The sequence below is a fragment of the Populus alba genome, chromosome 10 (assembly GCF_005239225.2).
Source record: "Populus alba chromosome 10, ASM523922v2, whole genome shotgun sequence".
In the NCBI taxonomy this organism is placed as follows: Eukaryota; Viridiplantae; Streptophyta; class Magnoliopsida; order Malpighiales; family Salicaceae; genus Populus; species Populus alba.
The window spans coordinates 19,553,970-19,575,225 of NC_133293.1; the positions used below are offsets into that span (position 1 = coordinate 19,553,970).

At 35.3% G+C, this 21,256-nt stretch overlaps 2 protein-coding genes, 1 long non-coding RNA gene, 1 other non-coding gene and 1 pseudogene across 7 annotated transcripts; 1 reads left to right on the forward strand and 4 right to left on the reverse strand.

Annotated features, from left to right (window-relative positions):
* Window positions 1-383: 383 nt before the first annotated feature.
* On the reverse strand, window positions 384-4,910 carry LOC118059908 (uncharacterized). Its single transcript, XR_004689364.2, has 2 exons — window positions 4,716-4,910; window positions 384-1,694 (listed from the first exon to the last, which is right to left on the reverse strand). It is a non-coding gene; the product is annotated as an uncharacterized lncRNA (long non-coding RNA).
* A 3,996-nt stretch (window positions 4,911-8,906) lies between these two features.
* LOC118059782 (uncharacterized) lies at window positions 8,907-9,970 on the reverse strand. The gene is made up of 2 exons (XM_073411937.1): window positions 9,650-9,970; window positions 8,907-9,545 (listed from the first exon to the last, which is right to left on the reverse strand). The coding sequence occupies exons 1-2, from the start codon at window positions 9,968-9,970 to the stop codon at window positions 8,907-8,909; spliced, it is 960 nt and encodes a 319-aa protein (XP_073268038.1).
* Window positions 9,971-10,761: 791 nt separating this feature from the next.
* On the reverse strand, window positions 10,762-10,851 carry LOC140956059 (small nucleolar RNA snoR20a). Its single transcript, XR_012171093.1, has one exon. It is a non-coding gene; the product is annotated as a small nucleolar RNA snoR20a (small nucleolar RNA).
* A 70-nt stretch (window positions 10,852-10,921) lies between these two features.
* On the reverse strand, window positions 10,922-10,994 carry LOC118060238 (small nucleolar RNA snoR64a; annotated as a pseudogene).
* Window positions 10,995-14,398: 3,404 nt separating this feature from the next.
* On the forward strand, window positions 14,399-21,007 carry LOC118059909 (uncharacterized). Of its 4 annotated transcripts, none has more exons than XM_035072914.2 (5): window positions 14,399-14,631; window positions 16,405-16,876; window positions 17,034-18,999; window positions 19,176-19,382; window positions 20,458-21,007. In XM_035072914.2, the coding sequence occupies exons 2-5, from the start codon at window positions 16,506-16,508 to the stop codon at window positions 20,773-20,775; spliced, it is 2,862 nt and encodes a 953-aa protein (XP_034928805.1). In that variant the 5' UTR covers window positions 14,399-14,631; window positions 16,405-16,505; the 3' UTR covers window positions 20,776-21,007. The 4 variants fall into 4 exon arrangements, with proteins under 4 accessions (XP_034928805.1, XP_034928802.1, XP_034928803.1 ...); XM_035072911.2 differs by having other exon boundaries at window positions 14,401-14,631; window positions 17,031-18,999; XM_035072912.2 differs by lacking the exon at window positions 14,399-14,631 and adding an exon at window positions 14,660-14,911 and having other exon boundaries at window positions 17,031-18,999.
* Window positions 21,008-21,256: the final 249 nt, after the last annotated feature.

The window sequence follows — 21,256 nt, forward strand, 5'->3', positions numbered from 1 at the left end:
ATTGAATACAATACAGTATCAAGAATTCTATCAATAAAATAGACGGGGGAAATCTCAAAATAAAGTACCAGCAGCAGTCAGGTAAGAATTGCCAAATGAAATAAATGTAACATAAAGAAACCAATGCATAAATTTTAATGAGCTGCACCATCACTCGGATTGGACCATTCTATAATCATGGAAACAACCAAATTCTTCCATCATGACAATAAACATGCGGCAATTCCAAATGACTAAGAAATACATTTTTAAAACTCAAAAAATCAAATTGATGAGATCATAAATAGGAAGATCATAGACACTTTTTCCAAACAGTAGTTCCCCTTTACTACTGCATCTAGATGTGCCAGAAAGGATATAATAACACAGAGAAGAATGAGGACTAATCCAAAAAATAAAGAGGCGTCAAGCTCCATAATCATACCAGAAGATCAGTGGAATACCATAGTAAACTTCGAGAGCAGAGTTCTACCAATTATACTCTCAAAATTTCCCAACTCCATGAAAAGTGTATTCATGCTAGTGTTTAATAATTGTCTCATGTTAAGTTAGAGACCTCCATGAGAACCTAGTCAAATCCCCGGGTATCAGATGATGTTTAGTCATAGTGGTAAAAATACAAGCCACTAGGTGTTGAAAAAATATACTGATAACGTCATTTCTATACTTGATGCTGGATTATTTTATTTATGATCAAATTCATTGATCAGCTTAAAAGTTCTGGTAGGAGAAGATTTTCAAACCAGATTTTTCCAATCACATTGAGAGTATCAGTGTTGGATATGCTTTCTTGGGTAGTGTTATCCTGCATTATCTGCATTATCTCTTCTATATATATATATATATATAAAAAAAACCCAACGTAAACTCAATTATCTAGAGGTAATTGGTCATTCCAAATACTTTGAGATCATGCACAAGATCATCTATTTTCCTCTTGAAACTTGTATATTTGTTGTAGTTTATTCTCCAATCAAGAAGGTCATCTGACAGATATAAGAAGCAAGAAATGCAGGCAAATCTTCCAAATTATTAGCTAATTCACATCACCCAATTAACTAGAACTTACCTTGAGGATAATAACTAAAAAGAATTCAAAATTCAATTCATAATATAAAAGCAGATTATATAGCATGACTTTCATTCACATGAAGGTATACCATAACTATTGAACCAACTTCAGAAATCAATGTAGGATCTAGCACCAAGTCTAACGACATCATTTGGTGTGTGGCAAAGCCAGTTGTCTCAAACTAGTTCACCAAGAGATTTTTCCTTTTGGAACATTGAGGAGTTCCTTAAAACTGGAGGGACTGGAGAGGTAATGGATGCGATAAAGGAATTATGTACAAAACAACTATCTAGAGGGACCAGAACAAGACAAATCAGAGAGCAAAGGGACTAGATACACCATTAACCCTTTTTGAACAAAACACCTCATTGAGGCCAAATAACAATTCAATTTGTTCCTTATAATCACATGCATGGAATTTTCCATTAAAAGTATCTTTGTCGCCTCATTGCATTACCTTCTGTTTTATAGGGAACGAAAGAAAGATCATGACCAAACGATAATAGTAAATAAAACTTGACCCTATTTTCAATTTCCAGCGCAATTCAACCAAAGGAACATAGAGAGGCTAAGATTCGTGTTTTATCATACAATCATAAGCAAGGAGCATAAGAGGTTGTGGCTGCAAAAAAAAAGCATTTTGTATAAAAAAATCATCTAAAGGGACCAGAACAAGAAAAATCTGAGAACAACGGGACTAGATGCACCATTAAACCTCACATAACACCTCATTGCCTTGCCAAATAACCAATCATTTTGTTCCTTAAAACAGTATGTATGAAATTTTCTGTAAAAAATATCATCTTAGCCTCAGTGCATTACCTTTCTTTTTATAGGAAAACAAGGATGAAGATCATGAAAAAACAATAACACTAAAGAAATAGTGACCATATTCTTAATTTCCATCGCATTTCAAAAAAAGGAACACGGTGAGGCTAGGATTCCCTTTTGACCATATGATCATAAGTAAAGAACATGAGAAGTCATGGCTGCAGTAAAAGGCATTCTGTGCAAAACAATTATCTAAAGGGACCAGAACAGGAAAAATCAGAAAACAGAGGGACTTTATAAGCCATCAATTCTTTTTGCACAGAACACCTCATTGCCTTGCCAAATAACCAATCAATTTGTTCCTTAAAACAATATGTATGAACTTTCCGTAAAAAATATCATCATAGCCTCAGTGCATTACCTTTTCTTTTTATAGGAAAACAAGGATGAAGATCATGAAAAAAAAAAAAACACTAAAGAAATTGTGACCATATTCTTAATTTCCAACACATTTCAATAAAAGGAACACGGTGAGGCTAGGATTCCCTTTTGACCATATGATTATAAGTAAAAAACATGAGAAATCATGGCTGCAATAAAAGGCATTCTGTGCAAAACAATTATCTAAAGGGACCAGAACAGGAAAAATCAGAAAACAGAGGGACTATATACACCATCAATTCTTTTTGCACAGAACACCTCATTGCCTTGCCAAATAACCAATCAATTTGTTCCTTAAAACAATATGTATGAAATTTTCTGTAAAAAAATTCATCTTAGCCTCAGTGCATTACCTTTCTTTTTATAGGAAAACAAGGATGAAGATCATGAAAAAACAATAACACTAAAGAAATTGTGACCATATTCTTAATTTCCAACGCATTTCAATAAAAGGAACACGGTGAGGCTAGGATTCCCTTTTGACCATATGTTCATAAGTAAAGAACAGAAGTCATGGCTGCAGTAAAAGGCATTCTGTGCAAAACAATTATTGAAAGGGACCAGAACAGGAAATATCAGAAAACAGAGGGACTTTATACACCATCAATTCTTTTTGCACAGAACACCTCATTGCCTTGCCAAATAACCAATCAATTTGTTCCTTAAAACAATATGTATGAAACTTTCCGTAAAAAAAAATCATCTTAGCCTCAGTGCATTACCTTTCTTTTTATAGGAAAACAAGGATGAAGATCATGAAAAAACAATAACACTAAAGAAATAGTGACCATATTCTTAATTTCCAACGCATTTCAATAAAAGGAACACGGTGAGGCTAGGATTCCCCTTTGACCATATGATCATAAGTAAAGAACATGAGAAGTCATGGCTGCAGTAAAAGGCATTCTGTGCAAAACAATTATTTAAAGGGACCAGAACCGGAAAAATCAGAAAACAGCGGGACTTTATACACCATCAATTCTTTTTGCACAGAACACCTCATTGCCTTGCCAAATAACCAATCAATTTGTTCCTTAAAACAATATCTATGAAACTTTCTGTAAAAAAAATCATCTTAGCCTCAGTGACCAAATTCTTAATTTCCAACGCATTTCAAAAAAAGGAACACGGTGAGGCTAGGATTCCCCTTTGACCATATGATCATAAGTAAAAAACATGAGAAGTCATGGCTGCAGTAAAAGGCATCTGTGCAAAACAATTATTTAAAGGGACCAGAACAGGAAAAATCAGAAAGCAGAGGGACTTTATACGCCATCAATTCTTTTTGCACAGAACACCTCATTGCCTTGCCAAATAACCAATCAATTTGTTCCTTAAAACAATATGTATGAAACTTTCCGTAAAAAAAATCATCTTAGCCTCAGTGCATTACCTTTCTTTTTATAAGAAAACAAGGATGAAGATCATGAAAAAACAATAACACTAAAGAAATTGTGACCATATTCTTAATTTCCAACGCATTTCAATAAAAGGAACACAGTGAGGCTAGGATTCCCTTTTGACCATATGATCATGAGTAAAGAATATGAGAAGTCATGGCTGCAGTAAAAGGCATTCTGTGCAAAACAATTATTTAAAGGGACCAGAACAGGAAAAATCAGAAAACAGAGGGACTATATATGCCATCAATTCTTTTTGCACAGAACACCTCATTGCCTTGCCAGATAACCAATCAATTTGTTCCTTAAAACAATATGTATGAAATTTTCCGTAAAAAATATCATCTTAGCCTCGGTGCATTACCTTTCTTTTTATAGGAAAACAAGGATGAAAATCATAGAAAAACAATAACACTAAAGAAATCGTGACCATATCATATTCTTAATTTCCAACGCATTTCAATAAAAGGAACACGGTGAGGCTAGGATTTCTTTCTTGCCATACGATCATAAGTAAAGAGCATGAGAAGTCATGGCTGCAGTAAAAGGCATTCTGTGCAAAACAATTATCTAAAGGGACCACAGCAAGAAAAATCAGAGAACAGAAGCACTAGATGCACCATTAACCCTTTTTGCATAGAATACCTCATTGCCTTGCCAAATAACCAATCAATTTGTTCTTTAAAATAATACATATGAAATTTTCCATCCGAAATTATCATCTTAGCCTCGTTGCATTGCCTTTTGTTTTATAGGAAAATAACGAATTAGACAATTACAAAACAATGACATCACATGTACCCTAACCGTATGATTAGGGTTGAAAGTATTGCACGAAGAGAGAAATTTTCGGTGTTTCTCTCTGCTAGCTGTTTGGGTGCGAAAGACCCGTAATCATACAAATTGAATTGCAACTAATATTAAAACAAATCCACGAAATCAAAATTTCAAAACCCTAACCCTGGTCTTTAATTACAACAGAAACATAAAAAAAAAAAAAAAAAAAAAGTAACAAGGAGATGAATGAATACCGTTTGGTTGGCTTTAGAAGAGAAAGGTGGAAGGCGTTGTTTTTTCGCTGGCGTAATTCGACTAGAGCCCGTTCGTATTCTGGGACCAGAATTTCCCATGACGGATCTGAAACCCTGACCCTTGGAGAAACTGCCATAAAAGAAACCGAAGGGAAGGGGAGAAGAGGAGGGAGCAGAGAGAGGAGATTTTCGAGATATGCCAGATCATATTTGATGTATTTATATCGGTCAGGTTATATTTAGTGTTTTTTCGCTACGCTGGCAATGATTTTACGCTAAGTTAAAATCAGGCCTTATGTGTATCAATTCATTCTAGGGCCCGGATTTTCTAGGCCTTGAAGTCTCCCTGTAGAAGGTGATCTAATCCACTCAGCTGCATAGGTCCAAACAGAGACAACCTGGGTCTGAGCCTCTATTATCTGTATGGAGGACTAAAAAATGAATTTGCTTCCATTCAAATACGTGGAAAAGGTTGAATACTAGACATGCATCAATAGCTAATGACCCTGGGCTAGGTTAGTGTTGATGTCTTTCCTTTTCCAACGGTTTTCTTGGCATATATTTAGAGTGTGTTTGGTATTGTGGTAGCTTTTGTGGTTGCGGTTTGTAAAAAATAGTTTCATAAAAAGTACTTTTTATGAGGTTGATTTTTTAAAAAAATGGTGTTTGGTTAAAACTGTGGTTGAAGTTGTGGTTTGAAAAAAAGCAGTTTTTGGTGTTTGGTTACAAAACTGTGGTTCAACAATTGTGGTGGAAAAAAAGCAATTTTGTGTTTGGTAAAAATTATGGTTAAAAAAAAAAATTTCTTGTGTTTTGTTATTATGGTTTGTGTTTTATATTTGATTGGAATTAAATATTTGATTGGAATTAATTAAAAGGACATATATAGACACATATATATAATTCCAAAACATAGGTGTTATGTAATTATGATTACATAACAAAATGAAAAATCGTTATACATTAATGTACTTTTTTATTGTTCCATCAAACTATTTGCAATTCCATCGCGTACAAAATCCATACGTGAAGGCCTCTGTGAGCCTTGAACGGCCGAAGCCTGAACAGTATCAGGCAAAGAGTCATCTGGAATCAAATTGGGGTTGCGATCATACTCAGAAAAAACTGCATCATCTTGCGATCTCCTTCTAATATAATTATGTAGTGCCATTGATGCAACTACAATCTCAACTTGTGTTTTGTATGGATAAGCAGGCATGTTTTGCAAAATTTTCCACCTCTGTTTCCATACCCCAAAAGAACGTTCGATCACGTTACGTAGTGACGAGTGTGCACGATTAAACACTTCTTTCCGACCACTTGGTTCTCCACGACGTCTAAATTCTTGGAAGTGATACCTCTCGCCTTTGTAGGGACCTAAATATCCATACTCGTTTGGATATCCAGCATCAACCAAATAGTATTTTCCTGAAAAAAATAACATTGTAATTTTAAACAAAACTTAAAAAAATAATTATATTCCTTCAATTACCCAATCTTCAATTTAGTCAAAATCACAACCTTCTGGAGGTTTTGGAAAGTTGATATTGCTATTGTCAATAGCCTCCAAAAAAATACGAGTATCGTGTGCACTGCCTTCCCATCCTGCCCACACGAACATGAATTGCATGTCGAAACTACAAGCGGCCATTACATTTTGTGTTGGTACACCTTTTCTTCCAATAAATGGAATTTGATTTGCAGCTGGTATGCAGGCACGAACATGTGTTCCATCAATTGCACCGACACAATTCTACATGCCACAAAAACATTTATAGTACTCATATAAACTTTTATAATATATTTCATACTCCTCTGAACAACTTAATTAAACTACTTAATTATATTTATATATATATATATATATAAATTAATCTTACCTTGAAATGTGACATAAATCTTGGATTCATAGCAATTTCTCTTGGTGTGCTCGTAAATTGTGGATCTACTGGTTTTATGACTTCCACAGCAAACAAACGTAATGATTTAAGCACTTCTGTAAAACATCGACTAATAGTTTCACCTGAATGCTGGAATCTTTCCTGCACTTGTCTATTTGATGCCCCAACTGCTATTGTAAATAGAAACATTGCCACCTTTTCAATAACGCTCATTCTTCTTGACGGTTTTAAGCCGTGGTGCGTTTCCAAGTCGGTGCACAAACTCAACAAAGTTGTTGCGTCCATCCTGAACATGTTAACACTTCGTTTCCAATGACCTCTTAAAACCTCCGTCAACCAACGCATCCCTGTGTTATAGGAAACCATACATGGTTCTTTATACATATAATTAATATAATACGCGTTTATAGCGTCAGCTGTGAATAAATTCAATTTTTTCCTATCAATATGCCTCCTTATAATAAATGCATCGTCATCATCACTATCACCATCAACGTCGGCATCATCATCGTCGTCGTCATTACTGTCGTCGGAGTCGTTTCCATTACTATCATCTCCGGCACCATCAACCGAAGCACCACTAACTCCACAACTAGGATAATTAATTTGGTCTACAATCCGGTTCATTACATCATCATAATTACCAGCGAAATCTTCATTAAATATGTCATTAAATCGTGGATCATCCATAACTTCAATTACATGTAAACAAGAAAAAAAATTATATGTTCATTAATAAAAAAACTTTAAATAATTAAATAACATTCAATAAAAAAACTTTCATAGAGTTATAGAGTTGGTGCGACATAAGTTTTTTTCCATACCTGTAAAGCCAGCAAAAAATAAGTATTCGACTTGCTTGTTGTATTTGGTGCAATTGAAAGGTTTGAAAGCTTGTTATGAAGAAAGCTATGTCATTGAAAAAATATGATGTAAACATTCCTCTTTATATAGAAAATTTCAATCCTCTCTACGTATAGTTTACAATTTTTCAGCTTTCAAAATCAGTACATTCACATGTATGCATGTGATATCTGTACACCATCCTTACATGTTTAAAGGAAAAAAAACAGAGCTACAAGTCACTGAACCAGTAGGAAAACCAGCAACAAAGAAAAGGAAGAAAAAGCAACAACATTACTCCTATCAGCCCACACGGCAACAATGAAAAAAATACAAACATTAACTGCAAAAGGTGTTGCTTTTTCAGACCTCACAAGCTAACAGTAGCTATAAAAGGTGCTGTAAAAGTTTACAATGTTTCAACTTTCAAAATCTGTACATTCACATGTATGCATGTGCTGTAAAAGTAGCATATAATGTTACTTTTACAGCTCATATCTGAACACTATCCTGACATGTTTAAAGAAAAAAAAACAGAGCTACAAGTCACTGCACCAGTAGGAAAACCAGCAACAAAGAAAAGGAAGAAATAGCAACAACATTACTCCCATCAGCCCACACGGCAACAATGAAAAAAACACAAACAGTAACTGCAAAAGGTGTTGCTTTTTCAGACCTCACAAGCTAACAGTAGCTACCCAATGGAAACAATTACAGCCAAGGCAAAAACCACCTGCAACACGTCAATCTCTAGCTAAACAATTGAAAAAATTACTGCAAATCAAAGATACACAGCATCATATATTATGAAACCTCATGGCAGCAAAGAAAGAAGGATCAACAGTACAGGTAAATTATAAACAATCTGTCATTTTTTATTTGCCTTGGTTCATTTTTATCCCCCCCTCTCCCATTTGGACAATGAATCCTAAAGGGGTAAACAATGCAGCAAATGTCATCAAATGTTCCCTCCTTCATCACACATAAATGCCCAGCAGCAGCAGCACACATAACCAAATTAAAAAAAGTACAGCTAAGGAAAGAATCACAGCAGCATGTATTATTATTCCTAGCAGACCTCACGGCAGCAAATACAAATATACAGTTAACAAAACAGTTAAGGTTAATTACCAACCAATTCAATTAAAAAGTCAACCAATTAACATTAACCATTAAACATTGTAATTTGTTGATAAAATACAACATTACAACCAGCAATTTGTCATACAATTCTGTTAACTCCCATAAAGTAGTTTAATAAATATAACAGTACATAAATTACCGCAAATACAATGCCTCGAACAAACTTCAGCAAATGGAAACTACTCTTTTAAAAACCGGCATCCCATTACTCTGCAACAATAAAACAAAACATATATAAATATCGTAAGCACTTAAACATACTTAATTGATTAACAGTTAAGATACTTAAATCATACCATGTCAGCTAAGCACGTTTACTTCGTTCATACATTCGCTGCAACCATCGCAACTTCTGTTGCTTATCGCCCATACTGGACCACATTTCCCTTTTCCTTCTTAGACTGAGATAATCCGTAGCGAAGTCATGAAAATCAGTTTCAATTGAAACTCCAGGAATTGAGTGCAGCTCAGCCATGACCTCGGGAATACTACAGCCTTCGCGATCCATATTAACAGACGTCGAATCACTATTAGTCGACATACTCTCAAGTAGATGATTGCACCTTGTCAGCAACTGAACACCAATTCCAAAGGTTTTCTTCTTTCTACCTCGCACATCATATTGATCTCGTTGTTTTCTTTTGTCGCCGCTTTTTGTATTGCTGCTGCTAGACATATTTATCCCTCCAACCATTCGAGCCATGTCAGTCTGGAAATCTGGAATCACGTCTTCCTCCGAATCACCGCTGCCCTCTTCCAAACCATCATCAGCAATGTCGGCATTGCTTGTACCAGGATCAACACCACTACCAGCAGGTACACCTGATGAAGGAGCCCATGCAAACGCTCCAGTTGCGACAATGTTGGAATACATCCGGTCAAATTTATTCTTTAAAGACGGCTCAATACCGACATGTCTGAATTTTTTGGCTCCTCTAATTTCCTGCATATAAATTAAATAAAGTAATGAAGGATCAAGACTAGTAAAATTTTAGGGCTGGAATTTGACAATAATAAAAGAAATTGTTAGGATGACAAGGAATGTACCTGAATTTTTTGTTTCCACCACTCATCACTAGCTGCAATTGTGCCTAATTCACTATTCCAGCCAACACCAGTTTCAGAAACCAGCTTATTCCATATCCTCCAATCCTTTTTGCATCCATCCCATTTGTTTTTCAATTGTGTTTTAGTAAATGCATGCCCAGTTTGTTCTTGGAATGATGTTATAAGAAATTTCCACCCCGGTTTATCGAAATGAGTATTAGGTCTCATTCCCATATCAATTGCCTTAATGCATATATCACAAAATATATGCAACATTTCCTTTGTCCAAGCAGCCTTATCAGAAGATTCAAGACCTTCCATGATATCTTTTAACATATTTAACAAAAGTTTGAAATCAATAAATGATATCAATTAAATTGTGGCACATTAATATGTGGACTAAAACAATAATAAAGCACTCAATGTTCAACATTTACAAAAGCTGTGTTTGGCAACAAACATTAACCGTGCATGTATCTCAATGAGAATGTTCATGTTAATTTGTAATGAAATGTAATTGCAACCCATTAATTTTCAACTGATCATAAAACTCAGTTTCGGCCATAATATTTGAATGATCAAGCAACACTTCATTGCCATCATGCTGTTTGGAAGACAAAAATAAAGGGAAAAAACAAACAAAACAGAATTTATTTCTACATTCAAAGAAACCAGCTTTCTTTCGTAGCATGCAAACACACAAAACTAAACTCAAAATTTTGATTTTGACTACACAATTATAAATAAAAGTAGTCCTACACGACATGCTAATAGGAACTCATTACAATAATTGTCAATTGAAGAACACACGGTAATTGATCATGCAGGTACACAAACATGCAATTTTACATCTAAAACAAAAGAAGATGGAGATGGAGATAAGGCAGGAACTTACCTCAGTCTAGCTCTTTTGGTGATCAAAAAATTTCTGTTCAAAACAGCTTTAAAAAGTTACTTTAAATATAAAGCAAACACACATAAAATTATTTTTTTTTGCCAGTTAAGCAGACCACTGATGGATAGACCTGCTTTCAGTGAAAATCAGTGTTTGCATCATTCAAACAGTAATTAGAAATCAGTGAATTAACAAAAAAAAAACTAAAACCATTCAAGCCTCAGACCATCCTAGTTCATGAATTAACAACAGTTTAGGCAGATTGATAGACCTGCTTTCAGTGAAAATCAGTGTTTGCATCATTGGCTGGCAGCACAGTAATTAGAAAAAACCAATGAAAGCTGAGACTTGAAGACATAAAAGCAGAAAGATAGAGAGCATCAGATCTTCCTATTCAAGCATATAAATCATAAGAACCCAAGAGTCTGAGCAAAAAGCAATTGAAAAGATTCGTCATTTGCCTCTCAAGATTGAAAAAAAATAAATTCAAACATCTGTAATGATATTTTCAGTTCTCACACATGAGAGATCAATATGGGTGATTCTGGAAAGAAATCAAAGCAGCAAGACTTGCACAAATCTTCACCATCAGACACAGTGAATGGGTCGTTGCTGATTAAATCATTGAAGATAAAGAAGGGTGGCAAATTATCTCATAGACAAAGCGAAAAACCGAACACTAAAACCTCATCTGAAAACTATCATTAATTCCTCTGTATAAAAGAAAAAAGAACTCTTCTGAGACCAAAGGAATATTTTACCGAATCTGTTCTCATACCAAAGGAATTTTCCCAGTTTACAACATGCATAAATACAAAATGAAATAAAAAGAACTCTTCGGACTGGAAGTTTGAAATTGATAGAACCATCAAATGATGGTAGAACTCCATTTTATAAAGAGTTACAAATAAAAAATTTGTAATCGAGCATGCATCAGCAATGAAATTTTTCATCTAAAAAACCGAAAATGGAGATGGAGATGAGGAAGGAACTTACCTCAGTCTCTGCGTTTCTGTGCTTCAATCCCCAACGGTGTTGCAGCGGTGTTGCAGCTGTGGTCTGCAAAATGAAATACCCATTACAGAAATTAGATTTTGAGAAACATAAACAAAATTGACAAAGGGAACGGACAGTACCTGGTATGTCGCTCGTGGACCTTTCCCGGGACCAATCTCTTGGTTTTTTTCTGCAATTGCAACAAAGGAGGGACGAATCGGTGACGGGTTGTGTTTGAATGGACAGAGGGGAAGAAGCTTGTCTGGTGTTGGTGGTTAGGGCAAATAGAAACGGGGTTGTAGCAAGAGAAGAGAGAGGAGAACAGTTTGGGGAGGAAAATTGGGTTTTTAATTGATCTGCAACCGTAATCCGTTGGGGTTTTTTAGTTCATCAAATTGGATGGTTTGTCTGCAACCGTAATCCGTTGGAGGTTGACTGAAATTTGGGAAAGTTTGGTGGTGAGAGAGAGGTGAAACAATTGAAACCGCATGAAAGAGTGGGCGTCGATCTGCAACACTGCTTTCAATGAAATTTTTGGGTTTTTTTTTTTACCGTCGGGAAGATTAATTGCAAATTGATGAGGGACGGGGGAGAACAGTTGGGAAAGCAATTGGAAATCGTCGGTGATGAGAGAGAGCAGAAACGCATGAAAAGCAAAAGATAATTGCTTTTCATTTTTTGCTTTTGAAACTCAGTTTCTAATGGGACCCACGTCAAATTAAACTGCGGTTTGTGGTTAACCAAACGGGTATTTTACTGCTTTTTTACGAACCGCAGCCGCACAAGCATTGTCAAACACCATCTTAGTAATGTAGTTGAAATTGAAATTATTTTTCTAAATAGGTATTTCATTTGAAAAAAAATCAATTTTTAAATAATTTACAATGTGTTTTACGTTCTCACGTCAAGAATCTTTAAAATCATTTAGAAAAAAATGAAATTAATATTTTTTTAAATAGAAATTACTTTTATTTGTCTATAGACTAATTAATAAAGCATGGAATTCAATTCTCATGAGTAAATTTTTAGTCTCGTACTGTCTGGTGGAGTAATTATCATCGACATCATATCCACTTGTCACAGTCACGAAACCAATTGAACAATTTTCTCGAGCTGGTTGACAAAATAATGTTTTGTTAATTTAAAAAAAAAAGATTTGTCAATAAAATAATGTTTTTTAGTCGCTATTTCATGGTGGTTATATTCAGTTTTCAAACCAATCATCATTGTGGACACATCGACACGGAGACGGAAGATGATCATACCTGCAGTGGTTAAAAGACTAATGATGCGTCTCATGATGTGCCATAAAAGAAGATGCACAAACCCATGATCCAAGCTTAAACTTTTACTTTTCAATGCACTTTCTCCAATCCCCAAGAGGGTGTCTGGAACAGTAAAATAATGATGAGTTATTTTTAAAATTATTTTTTATTTTTAAATATATTAAAATAATATTTTTTATTTTAAAAAATAATTTTAGATATTAATATACTAAAATGATTCAAAAGCAAAAAAAAAAAATTAATTTTTTTTCTTAAAACTCCAAATCAATTAGATGGCACACCCTTTAAAAATCAGTCTTCAACATTATCTTTCTTTTTTTTTTCCATACTTGAATTTTTATAGGACATCTGAACCAATAAGCTCTTATTTATTTAAAAGTGTAGTTGCAGTTGTTTTTTTAAATGCTTTTTATATCAAAATGTATCAAAATAATAGTTTTTTTTAAAAAAATTATTTTTTAAATCAATGCATTAAAATGATCCAGAACATGTAAAACAATAATTTTTAATGAAAAAAATTAAATTTTTATAAAACACAATTTGCTCTAGTATGCAAGTCATTTTATCTAACCCTACTTCACATGTTGGCTTCAACAACGAAGGTTTTTCCTTCTGTGTGGTTGTTATTTTCGGTTTAAAAAAGTATGGATATTTTGATTTAAATATAGGAAACTTGCATATTTAATAATTGACCAAGTGATTCAATGATGAGGAATTCATTCTCAGCTAAGTTTATTTTCCAAATTGACCGAGAGTTGATGGAGTCAAACAAAAACTAGGTTAATTTTATTTTTTTCTATAAAACAATGTCATTTTATAATTGATCTAGGTTCAAATGGTCAATATAAAATCCAAACTATAAATCAAATTACACTTTTAGCCAGGTCTAAAAATTATAAAACCCAGCACCAACATAAATCTGAGAACACGTGACGATAAATATAAAAAACACAAACCATACTCTTTATACAAATCCAACAACAAGAATTTTCCCTATATGGGGTTGCTATTTTAGGTTCATTAACAAAGTAACTTAAAGAAATATATTGATATTGTAATTTAGATATTCAAAGAGAAACTTTGATATTTATTAAACATGATTTAGTTAATGAATTAGAAGTTTATTCACGAACGAATTTATTTTTAAACTTATCTCAGAGTTAATCTAATAAAAAAACTAGGTTGAATTTAATGTATTTTTTATCCAAAACAATGCCCATTTAGAGTTGATTTAAATTAATTTAATCAATCTAGAATCCAAATTTTAAGCCAAGTTAAATTCTCAGCCGATTTAAAATTATAAAACCTAATATCAACATAAATTTGAGAATAGGCGACGATCATTAAAAAAAAAAAAAAACAGCATAAACTATCCTCTTTCTACAAATCCAAATTGTGCATACGAAGGGTCCACACTTTCACTACCCTGTCCAATGGTCCACTGGATCCCAAATTCCACAACCCCCCCCCCCCCGCTCCTCTTCCGCTCTATCCGCGGCAGACAAATATTTTAAATTTCTTTATTTTATGACCGAATTACCCCTCCGTATCTCCCTCAATTTCTGTCTCGCTCCCCTCACTTAGCCTCTCTTTTCCCTGGTAGCGCCTCTCTTTTTCTCACAAGTTCCTCTCAGAGTCAAAATCAATATCACTTCACTTTCTCACTGGCCCCAAACAGCAACCCCTTTCTCCCTCTATTATCTCCATTCTGATACTTGACACTAAAAAAATCACACTCCCCGTCACTGTCAGTTCTCTCAGTCCCTCAAAGCCGGCCTTTGACACCGTCACACACAGGCGGCCCTGTAAGATTCCGTTATATAGAACCTCCCTTAAATTTCGGTTTCGTGATTGGACTTTTTTTTAAATACTTTTGAATTTTGAAATCCGTCAGAGGAACCTGTTTATTATTCACTAATCACTGTAGTTTCTGTCTTAATGGCAAGTTAATTAATTCGTAGATGACAATTTCAAAAAATAGAATTCAATCATTTAATTTGCTTTTGGTTTCTTTTTAATGGACCGAAGTGTCATTAGATGTTTTTGACCGTTAGCAGAGGAAAATTGAGAACAGTGAACTTTTTTGTAAGTGAAGCTTTCTTTTTCTTTCTTCGCTTTTTAATTTCCTTTCTTGTTTCTTGATTCTGTTTGGTTCCTTAGAAAACAAAGGAATGGGAAAGGATAGAGCAAGAAAATTGTTCAGGTGCATGTGTTGATTTTTTCGTTAGATTTTCAAGTACCGGCAACTGTGTGATTTTTCAATTTTAATTTTTCCCTTTCTTTCCTTTTTTCATTAGCTTCTCAGCAGCCAAAAAGTGTTTTTTCCTTTTTCTTTAAATAGGTGATTTAACCATTTTTCCTTTCTTCTGCCATCTGTTTCTCAGTCTCTAAACAGTGTCATCTCCTTATCTGTTCTTTTCTTCTGTACTTTACTTTCTGTGGGATTGTAAATGAATATTCTTTTTCGTTAATCACGATGTTGTTCGATTATTAAAGGCTTGCATAATATTAGATTCTTCGTGTCAGCTTTGTGTAATTTTTTAAAGGGTGGTGGTTAGATTGGAGACGAGGTTTTTTTTAGGGTTTTTGAGAATTGAAAATGGTGAGGGCAGTCTGGTATTTTTAAGGCATAGCTCAGTGCTAAGGATTGGATCACAAGCCCTGACACGTGCATTTGATAATCGTTTTTTTTTTCTGCGCTCTGTTTTTTTTTTTTTTACTAATTAATGCAAATTTATATTGCTGAATTTGATGTCTGCTTTCGTGTTTATTGCTTCTTCCACATTAAATAACTGACATGTTTTTTCTCTAAGTATTCATTTATTTTCTGCTTGTGCGTGTGGGTGTCTCTATTGTGTTGCTATGTGAAATCCGTTGGATCTTGATGAATAATTATCCGAGAAAGTTATTTATTCATGAATGCTATAGGTTCTCTGTTTTTTATTTTTTTATTTTGTTCATGGTTGCCATTTTGATTTTGAATGAAGGGCAAAGAAGTACTCTAAACTTATTGTTTTAATTCAAGTATTTATTATAGCAATTGAATCTGACCATCTTTTGGATCTGGGGTTTGAAATTAGTTTCAGTTATGTATTTTTGGTATAGGACTGTCATGTTTTTTTTGGCTATATGTATCTCAGGTTTCTCAAATTGTTAATTGGGTTTTGTACCTGTTAACGTGATGGTTTGGAGTACCAAACCTGTTTATTTATGCTTTTAGGGTTTTCCGGTACGATTCATAATTATACCACCTTGTTGTGTGCTTTCTTTCCACTTTTTTAGATATCTTAATCTTGATGTGGTGGCTTGTGTGTGTGGGTGGGGGACTGGAATCCTAGCTTAGTGAATGTGCCATGAGGTGTGGGTACTGTGTAGTTTGTGGACTAATGACCATTGTCCTTTTATTTGCTTTTATACTCGTCCACACTCTTCAGTAATCTCAATGATCATTATGTGTGTACTGAGTAATATCAATGATTATTATTTGTGTATGAGTTGCTGCATTCCTCTTCAGATATTTCTTTGTAAGATTTTAATCCAGGTTTCCCCTTCTAATTTCTTACATAATGTAATTTCAGGTTCATTGAGGTCCCTTCTGTCTGAAGATTGATAAAGCACAGGATTGTGAACTACCATTTTTCATGAGCTACAAATAGCAGTTCTAGTTTGAGATAGACAGATGAAGAAACTATTCTTTTTCAGATCTTCTTCCTCCAATGATGGAAACAACAATACCAGTTCTCCACTGTCAGCAGATAAGCAAGTTTATTGGGAGGCACCATTGGAAGGTAAACCAAACAATCAAGATAATGATAATGCTCAGTGTAATTTTTGGAGCCCCAGGGGACTATTTTCAAAATCTGGAAAGCAAACATATGAAAGCCAGATCCCAAGCAACAGTTCGGGTCTTAGAAGGAGCCGCTCGTTGTCATCAGCTGCCTTTCTTGATGATGGGATGGGCCAGATGAATTTTTCTTGTACAAACGATGAAACTATATCTTCTTCTAGCAGTTCCAGTGGTGCTCATCAGCAACGTGATCACTCATCTCGGTGAGACTTTTGATCTCATTAACATCAAGTTACAAGGATTCATTGACACCATTTAATGATCTTGAATACAAGCTTGTTTGCATAGCTCTTCTGTGCACTTTTTATTTGAATTGCTTATTGAGATTAATTCAAACTTTTTTCTGATTTATGACAGTAGGCGCAATCTTACTCCTGAGAGGCGAGCCAAGACAAAGCGATTTGAAGTGGCAGCTACTGGACTAGAGAGATCTGGTCATTCCAAATCTCATTATGATTCATCAGGAAATTCTTCTTCTAGTAATGTCTCAAGTAAAATTGTGGATCGCTACATTGATGGAGAACAGGAGCAGGAAATGAGCAAGCCCAAAAACTGTTCACAGAGAAATTTTACTGGAAGTGGAAATGCTGGTGGAAGACTTCCTCCACGAGTTCAATACACAGCCCCTGCTTCACCAGCAGATAACATCAAAGATAAGCCCAGGTCTCACTCATTTCGGGAACATAGAGGGACTCGACAGAAGTTTTCTTCAAGAAATTGGGTGGATAAGGGATTTGGCCACGAATCTCCACAGAAACTTGCAAGGAATGTCATGGAGAGGCTCTCCCAGGCTCGTGCTTATCCAAAATCAAGTTCTAAGAGTTATGACCGTGACATTCCTATCACAATTGAAGATGTCTACGGTGGATCAACAAATTCATACATGGATGTTCCTGCCCGAAAAAGCTACTCATTGGAGGAACCTTGTGAAACCATTAACGGTTACAATGGTGATGATTTCTCAGGCTTTCAGAAACAAAATTACTTCCTTGGAGATGATTTTGGGGATATGAACTCTGTTGGTAGTGGTGACATGGTAGATGTTGAACTACAACGAAGATCTAAAGAAGCTGAGGAGAGGATTGCCCTTCTTTCTGAAGAGCTTGAGCAGGAAAGCTTTCTCCAAGATAGTGGATTTGATGTTCCACCGTTGATGCAAACTATTCAAAGCTTAATAGAGGATAAGATAAGCTTGGCAATTGAAGTTTCAGGTCTTCTGAAATCTCGAATTGCTGACAGGGATTCTGCCAAGGAAGGTTTTCGATTAGCAAAGGCAGAATGGGAGGCAAGGAACCGGAGAATAGAGAAGGAGAAGAGTGAATTGCAGACAGCTCTGGAGAAAGAATTAGACAGAAGGTCAAGTGACTGGTCATCAAAGCTTGAGAAATACCAGCTAGAAGAGCAAAGGCTTCGTGAACGGGTTAGGGAGCTTGCAGAGCATAACGTTTCACTCCAGAGGGAAGTATCTTCTTTTAGTGAGCGGGAAGCGGAAAACAAAAGTGTGATAACATATTCTGAGCAACAACTCAGGCACTTGACTTCAAAGGTGGAGGAAGTGAGTGATGAGAATCAAGATCTGAAACACAATCTTTCTGAGCTGCAAAACAAGTATGCAGTGGCTGAAGAAGATTTAGATTGTATTAAAAGGAATTTTGAAGAGAAGAACAAGGAGTGCAAGGATTTGCATAAATCCATAACAAGATTATTAAGAACCTGCAGTGATCAAGAGAGGACGATTGGGGGGTTGCGGGAAAAATTTAGTGAGGATATTGAGAAGAAGACATCATTTGACAAGTTTGATAAGCATGTGACACAAATGCAAATGGAGCAAATGAGGTTGACAGGAGTTGAACTGACTCTCAGGAGGGAGGTGGAATCTTATAGGCATGAAATTGATTCCCTTCGACATGAGAATATAAACTTACTGAAGCGCTTAAAGGGTAATGGTGAAGAGGTTGGTGCTTTAACTTTCAAGCTAGATAAGGAAATGTGGACACGTGTTTGCTGCCTGCAAAATCAAGGATTGTCTTTGTTAAATGAGAGCATCCAGCTTTCTGCTAAGTTATTGGAATACATCAAAGGGAAAATGGGCCACTTTCAAGAATTTAAGCAGGGTATGGAAGTTTTGGGGAATGGTTTAGATGGGCAGTTTATTGTTGAATCTGGTATGAAAGTTCAGGGCTTTAAGCGTGGAACTGAAAGCCTAACAAGGAGTTTGCAGACAATATCTTCTTTACTTCAGGAGAAGTCCAATCCTGGTGCTTCAAAATCTCATTTCCCAAGCAGTAATGTCAATGGCTCTGAGAAACTTAATCATACTCCAGAGGTAGGTTGCTGTTTAAATCTGTTCTTGTAGCATGTGTTTCTTTTGATTTCTGCGGGTGATGGTCATGATGCAAATATTTTCGTTTGATCTTTAATTTGGGTATTAAAAAGTTTACTGTTCATAAACTTGCTTTCAACCCTTAGTGCTATTATTGATGTTCTCTTTCATCTTCACAGGAATCTTTGAGATTCGAGCTTAAAGCTGAAACTTTACTTACAAGTCTGTTAAGAGAGAAGCTGTACTTCAAAGAGTCGGAGGTTGAGCAGTTGCAAGCTGAAATAGCAGCAGCAGTGAGAGGCAACGATATCCTCCGATGTGAAGTTGGGAATGCACTGGATAACCTTGCTTGTGTCTCTCATCAGCTGAAAAATCTTGACCTTCAGGTATTCCTAGATACCAACTCTGCAGCAAAAATCTTACGTTGCATATCACTTTATATGTTCATTTACACAGGGTGCTTTGCCAACATTGCTTGTGCGAAATGCATGTATAAAAACACTTAATTGTAAGATGATGCCTCAACTTGACGGGTTGAATTCTGGGTTGATTTGATTAGCTCGTAATGTTCCCTAAGCTCTTTTCTATGCGTGATTGCCTTACCTATGATTTTGGTGAGTTGGGCTTCTGTAAGCTGAAATCTCTGTTTTGGAGGTGTAGTGATGTGCTGGCCTTGTGCAGCCTGTGATGATTGAAAGTTCTTATAAAGCAATTTCCTTCATTTTCGATGAATGGTGAAACTGGCATGAGACCTTTCTGCCCTCATTTTTCCACGATTGTTTTGATTGCCATTCTTAAAACCAGTTTGGTGTCAATCATTATCCTTTAATTTTAAAACAATATAAAACTTGTTATTTTAAATGCCTGCTTTTTGTTGTTTTTTCTTTCAGTTTAGTTTCTTTGCCATGGCATGATTCAATGTTAATGTACATTGAAAACTAACTTTGTTATGATGGACATCTTTGACTTCACTGACTTGTTCACTCCCTTTTATTCTTTGGTCCATGTTGTGATCGGCTTTGCATTTTTTTGTCATATTGCATGAAAACAGTTGCCACTAAAACAATTTAAAAAGTTTCCTTTTTATAGGATACCAAAAGCCAACAACATATTACCTTTTGGCACAGCAGTTTGTCAGACCAGTGATAATTTGAATTTTTTTACTTGTATTTTAAGTCTGGAGAAATCAGCAAAGAAGTATAATGAAGTGTTGTACCCAATTTGCTGTATGATGTCTCTTTGTAACTTCATTACTTGGGAGCTATTGTTATGCCTTAAGATTTGGTTACCAGTGTACAGTTAGAACATTTGAATTTTCTTGTTTTTTCCTTAATAATTATATCTCATAAGAAATAGAGCTTCTCGGTAACTACAGCTGTCTTATTATTTTGTTTGTCTTGGTTTTTTGCTTGGTTTTTTGCAGTCCTTTAATATAAGTAATGTTTTTGTCTTTTTTAACAGATGCTGAAGAAGGACAAGAATGTAGATCGGCTACAAAGTGACCTCCAAGCATCCGTGAAGGAATTAACAACGATTAGGGGGGTATTGGCCAAAGTTTCACAGGAGAGAGATATGATGTGGGAGGAAGTTAAGCAGTACAAAGAGCAGGATATGCTATTGAATTCAGAGATTAATGTATTGAAGAAGAAGATAGAGGCCCTAGATGAAGATAGTCTTCTTAAAGAAGGTCAGATCACAATCTTGAAAGACACCCTAGGTAGCAGGCCTTTTGATCTCCTTGGCAGTCCTAGCTGTACACGAGAATTCTTGCTAGAATGATTGCGTGGGAACTACTTTTTTTTTTCCTGGGTAGGGTGTGCAGGCACGTACTGTTTATAGTTTGAAATTGTGTTCTTGGGGTTTCTTTACATTTCTTATACTTTCCTTTACTGCAAGCTTTGATGGGTAAAGATGTTAAAGCTTTGAAAAATCTACACACTATGATTCATTGTGTATACGCAGTTGGTTTCCTCGTTCCCTTATAACTATGAATAGATCTTTGCAATTTTAATTCTCTCTGGACCAGTGTGTCTGCTTGGTTCAGCTTGTTCACCGTGTAATGGCTGGAGCAGGAGGAATGGGTTCTGACTCCATGGTCGTTTTCTATCTTGCCAATTTGTTTCCAAATTTTTGTAAGAGTACAGTATACTTGATATTGTCTGGTGTTTGGTTTTAAGCTTCAAGATGTTCTGATCTCATCTTGAACTAATTATTTAATCTCGATTCCCTTGCTAAAAATTTGCTGGCAAATACATTGGGA

What these genes read in the sequence shown, in the direction of transcription:
- LOC118059909 (XM_035072911.2), top strand. Translation starts at nt 16,506, where the DNA reads ATGAAGAAACTATTCTTTTTCAGATCTTCTTCCTCCAATGATGGAAAC. An exon ending in CAACGTGATCACTCATCTCG is followed by an intron (nt 16,877 to 17,030) that starts GTGAGACTTTTG and finishes GATTTATGACAG; the next exon opens with TAGGCGCAATCTTACTCCTG. An exon ending in TGAAAAATCTTGACCTTCAG is followed by an intron (nt 19,383 to 20,457) that starts GTATTCCTAGAT and finishes CTTTTTTAACAG; the next exon opens with ATGCTGAAGAAGGACAAGAA.
- LOC118059782 (XM_073411937.1), bottom strand. Translation starts at nt 9,970, where the DNA reads ATGGAAGGTCTTGAATCTTCTGATAAGGCTGCTTGGACAAAGGAAATG. An exon ending in GGTGGAAACAAAAAATTCAG is followed by an intron (nt 9,546 to 9,649) that starts GTACATTCCTTG and finishes ATTTATATGCAG; the next exon opens with GAAATTAGAGGAGCCAAAAA.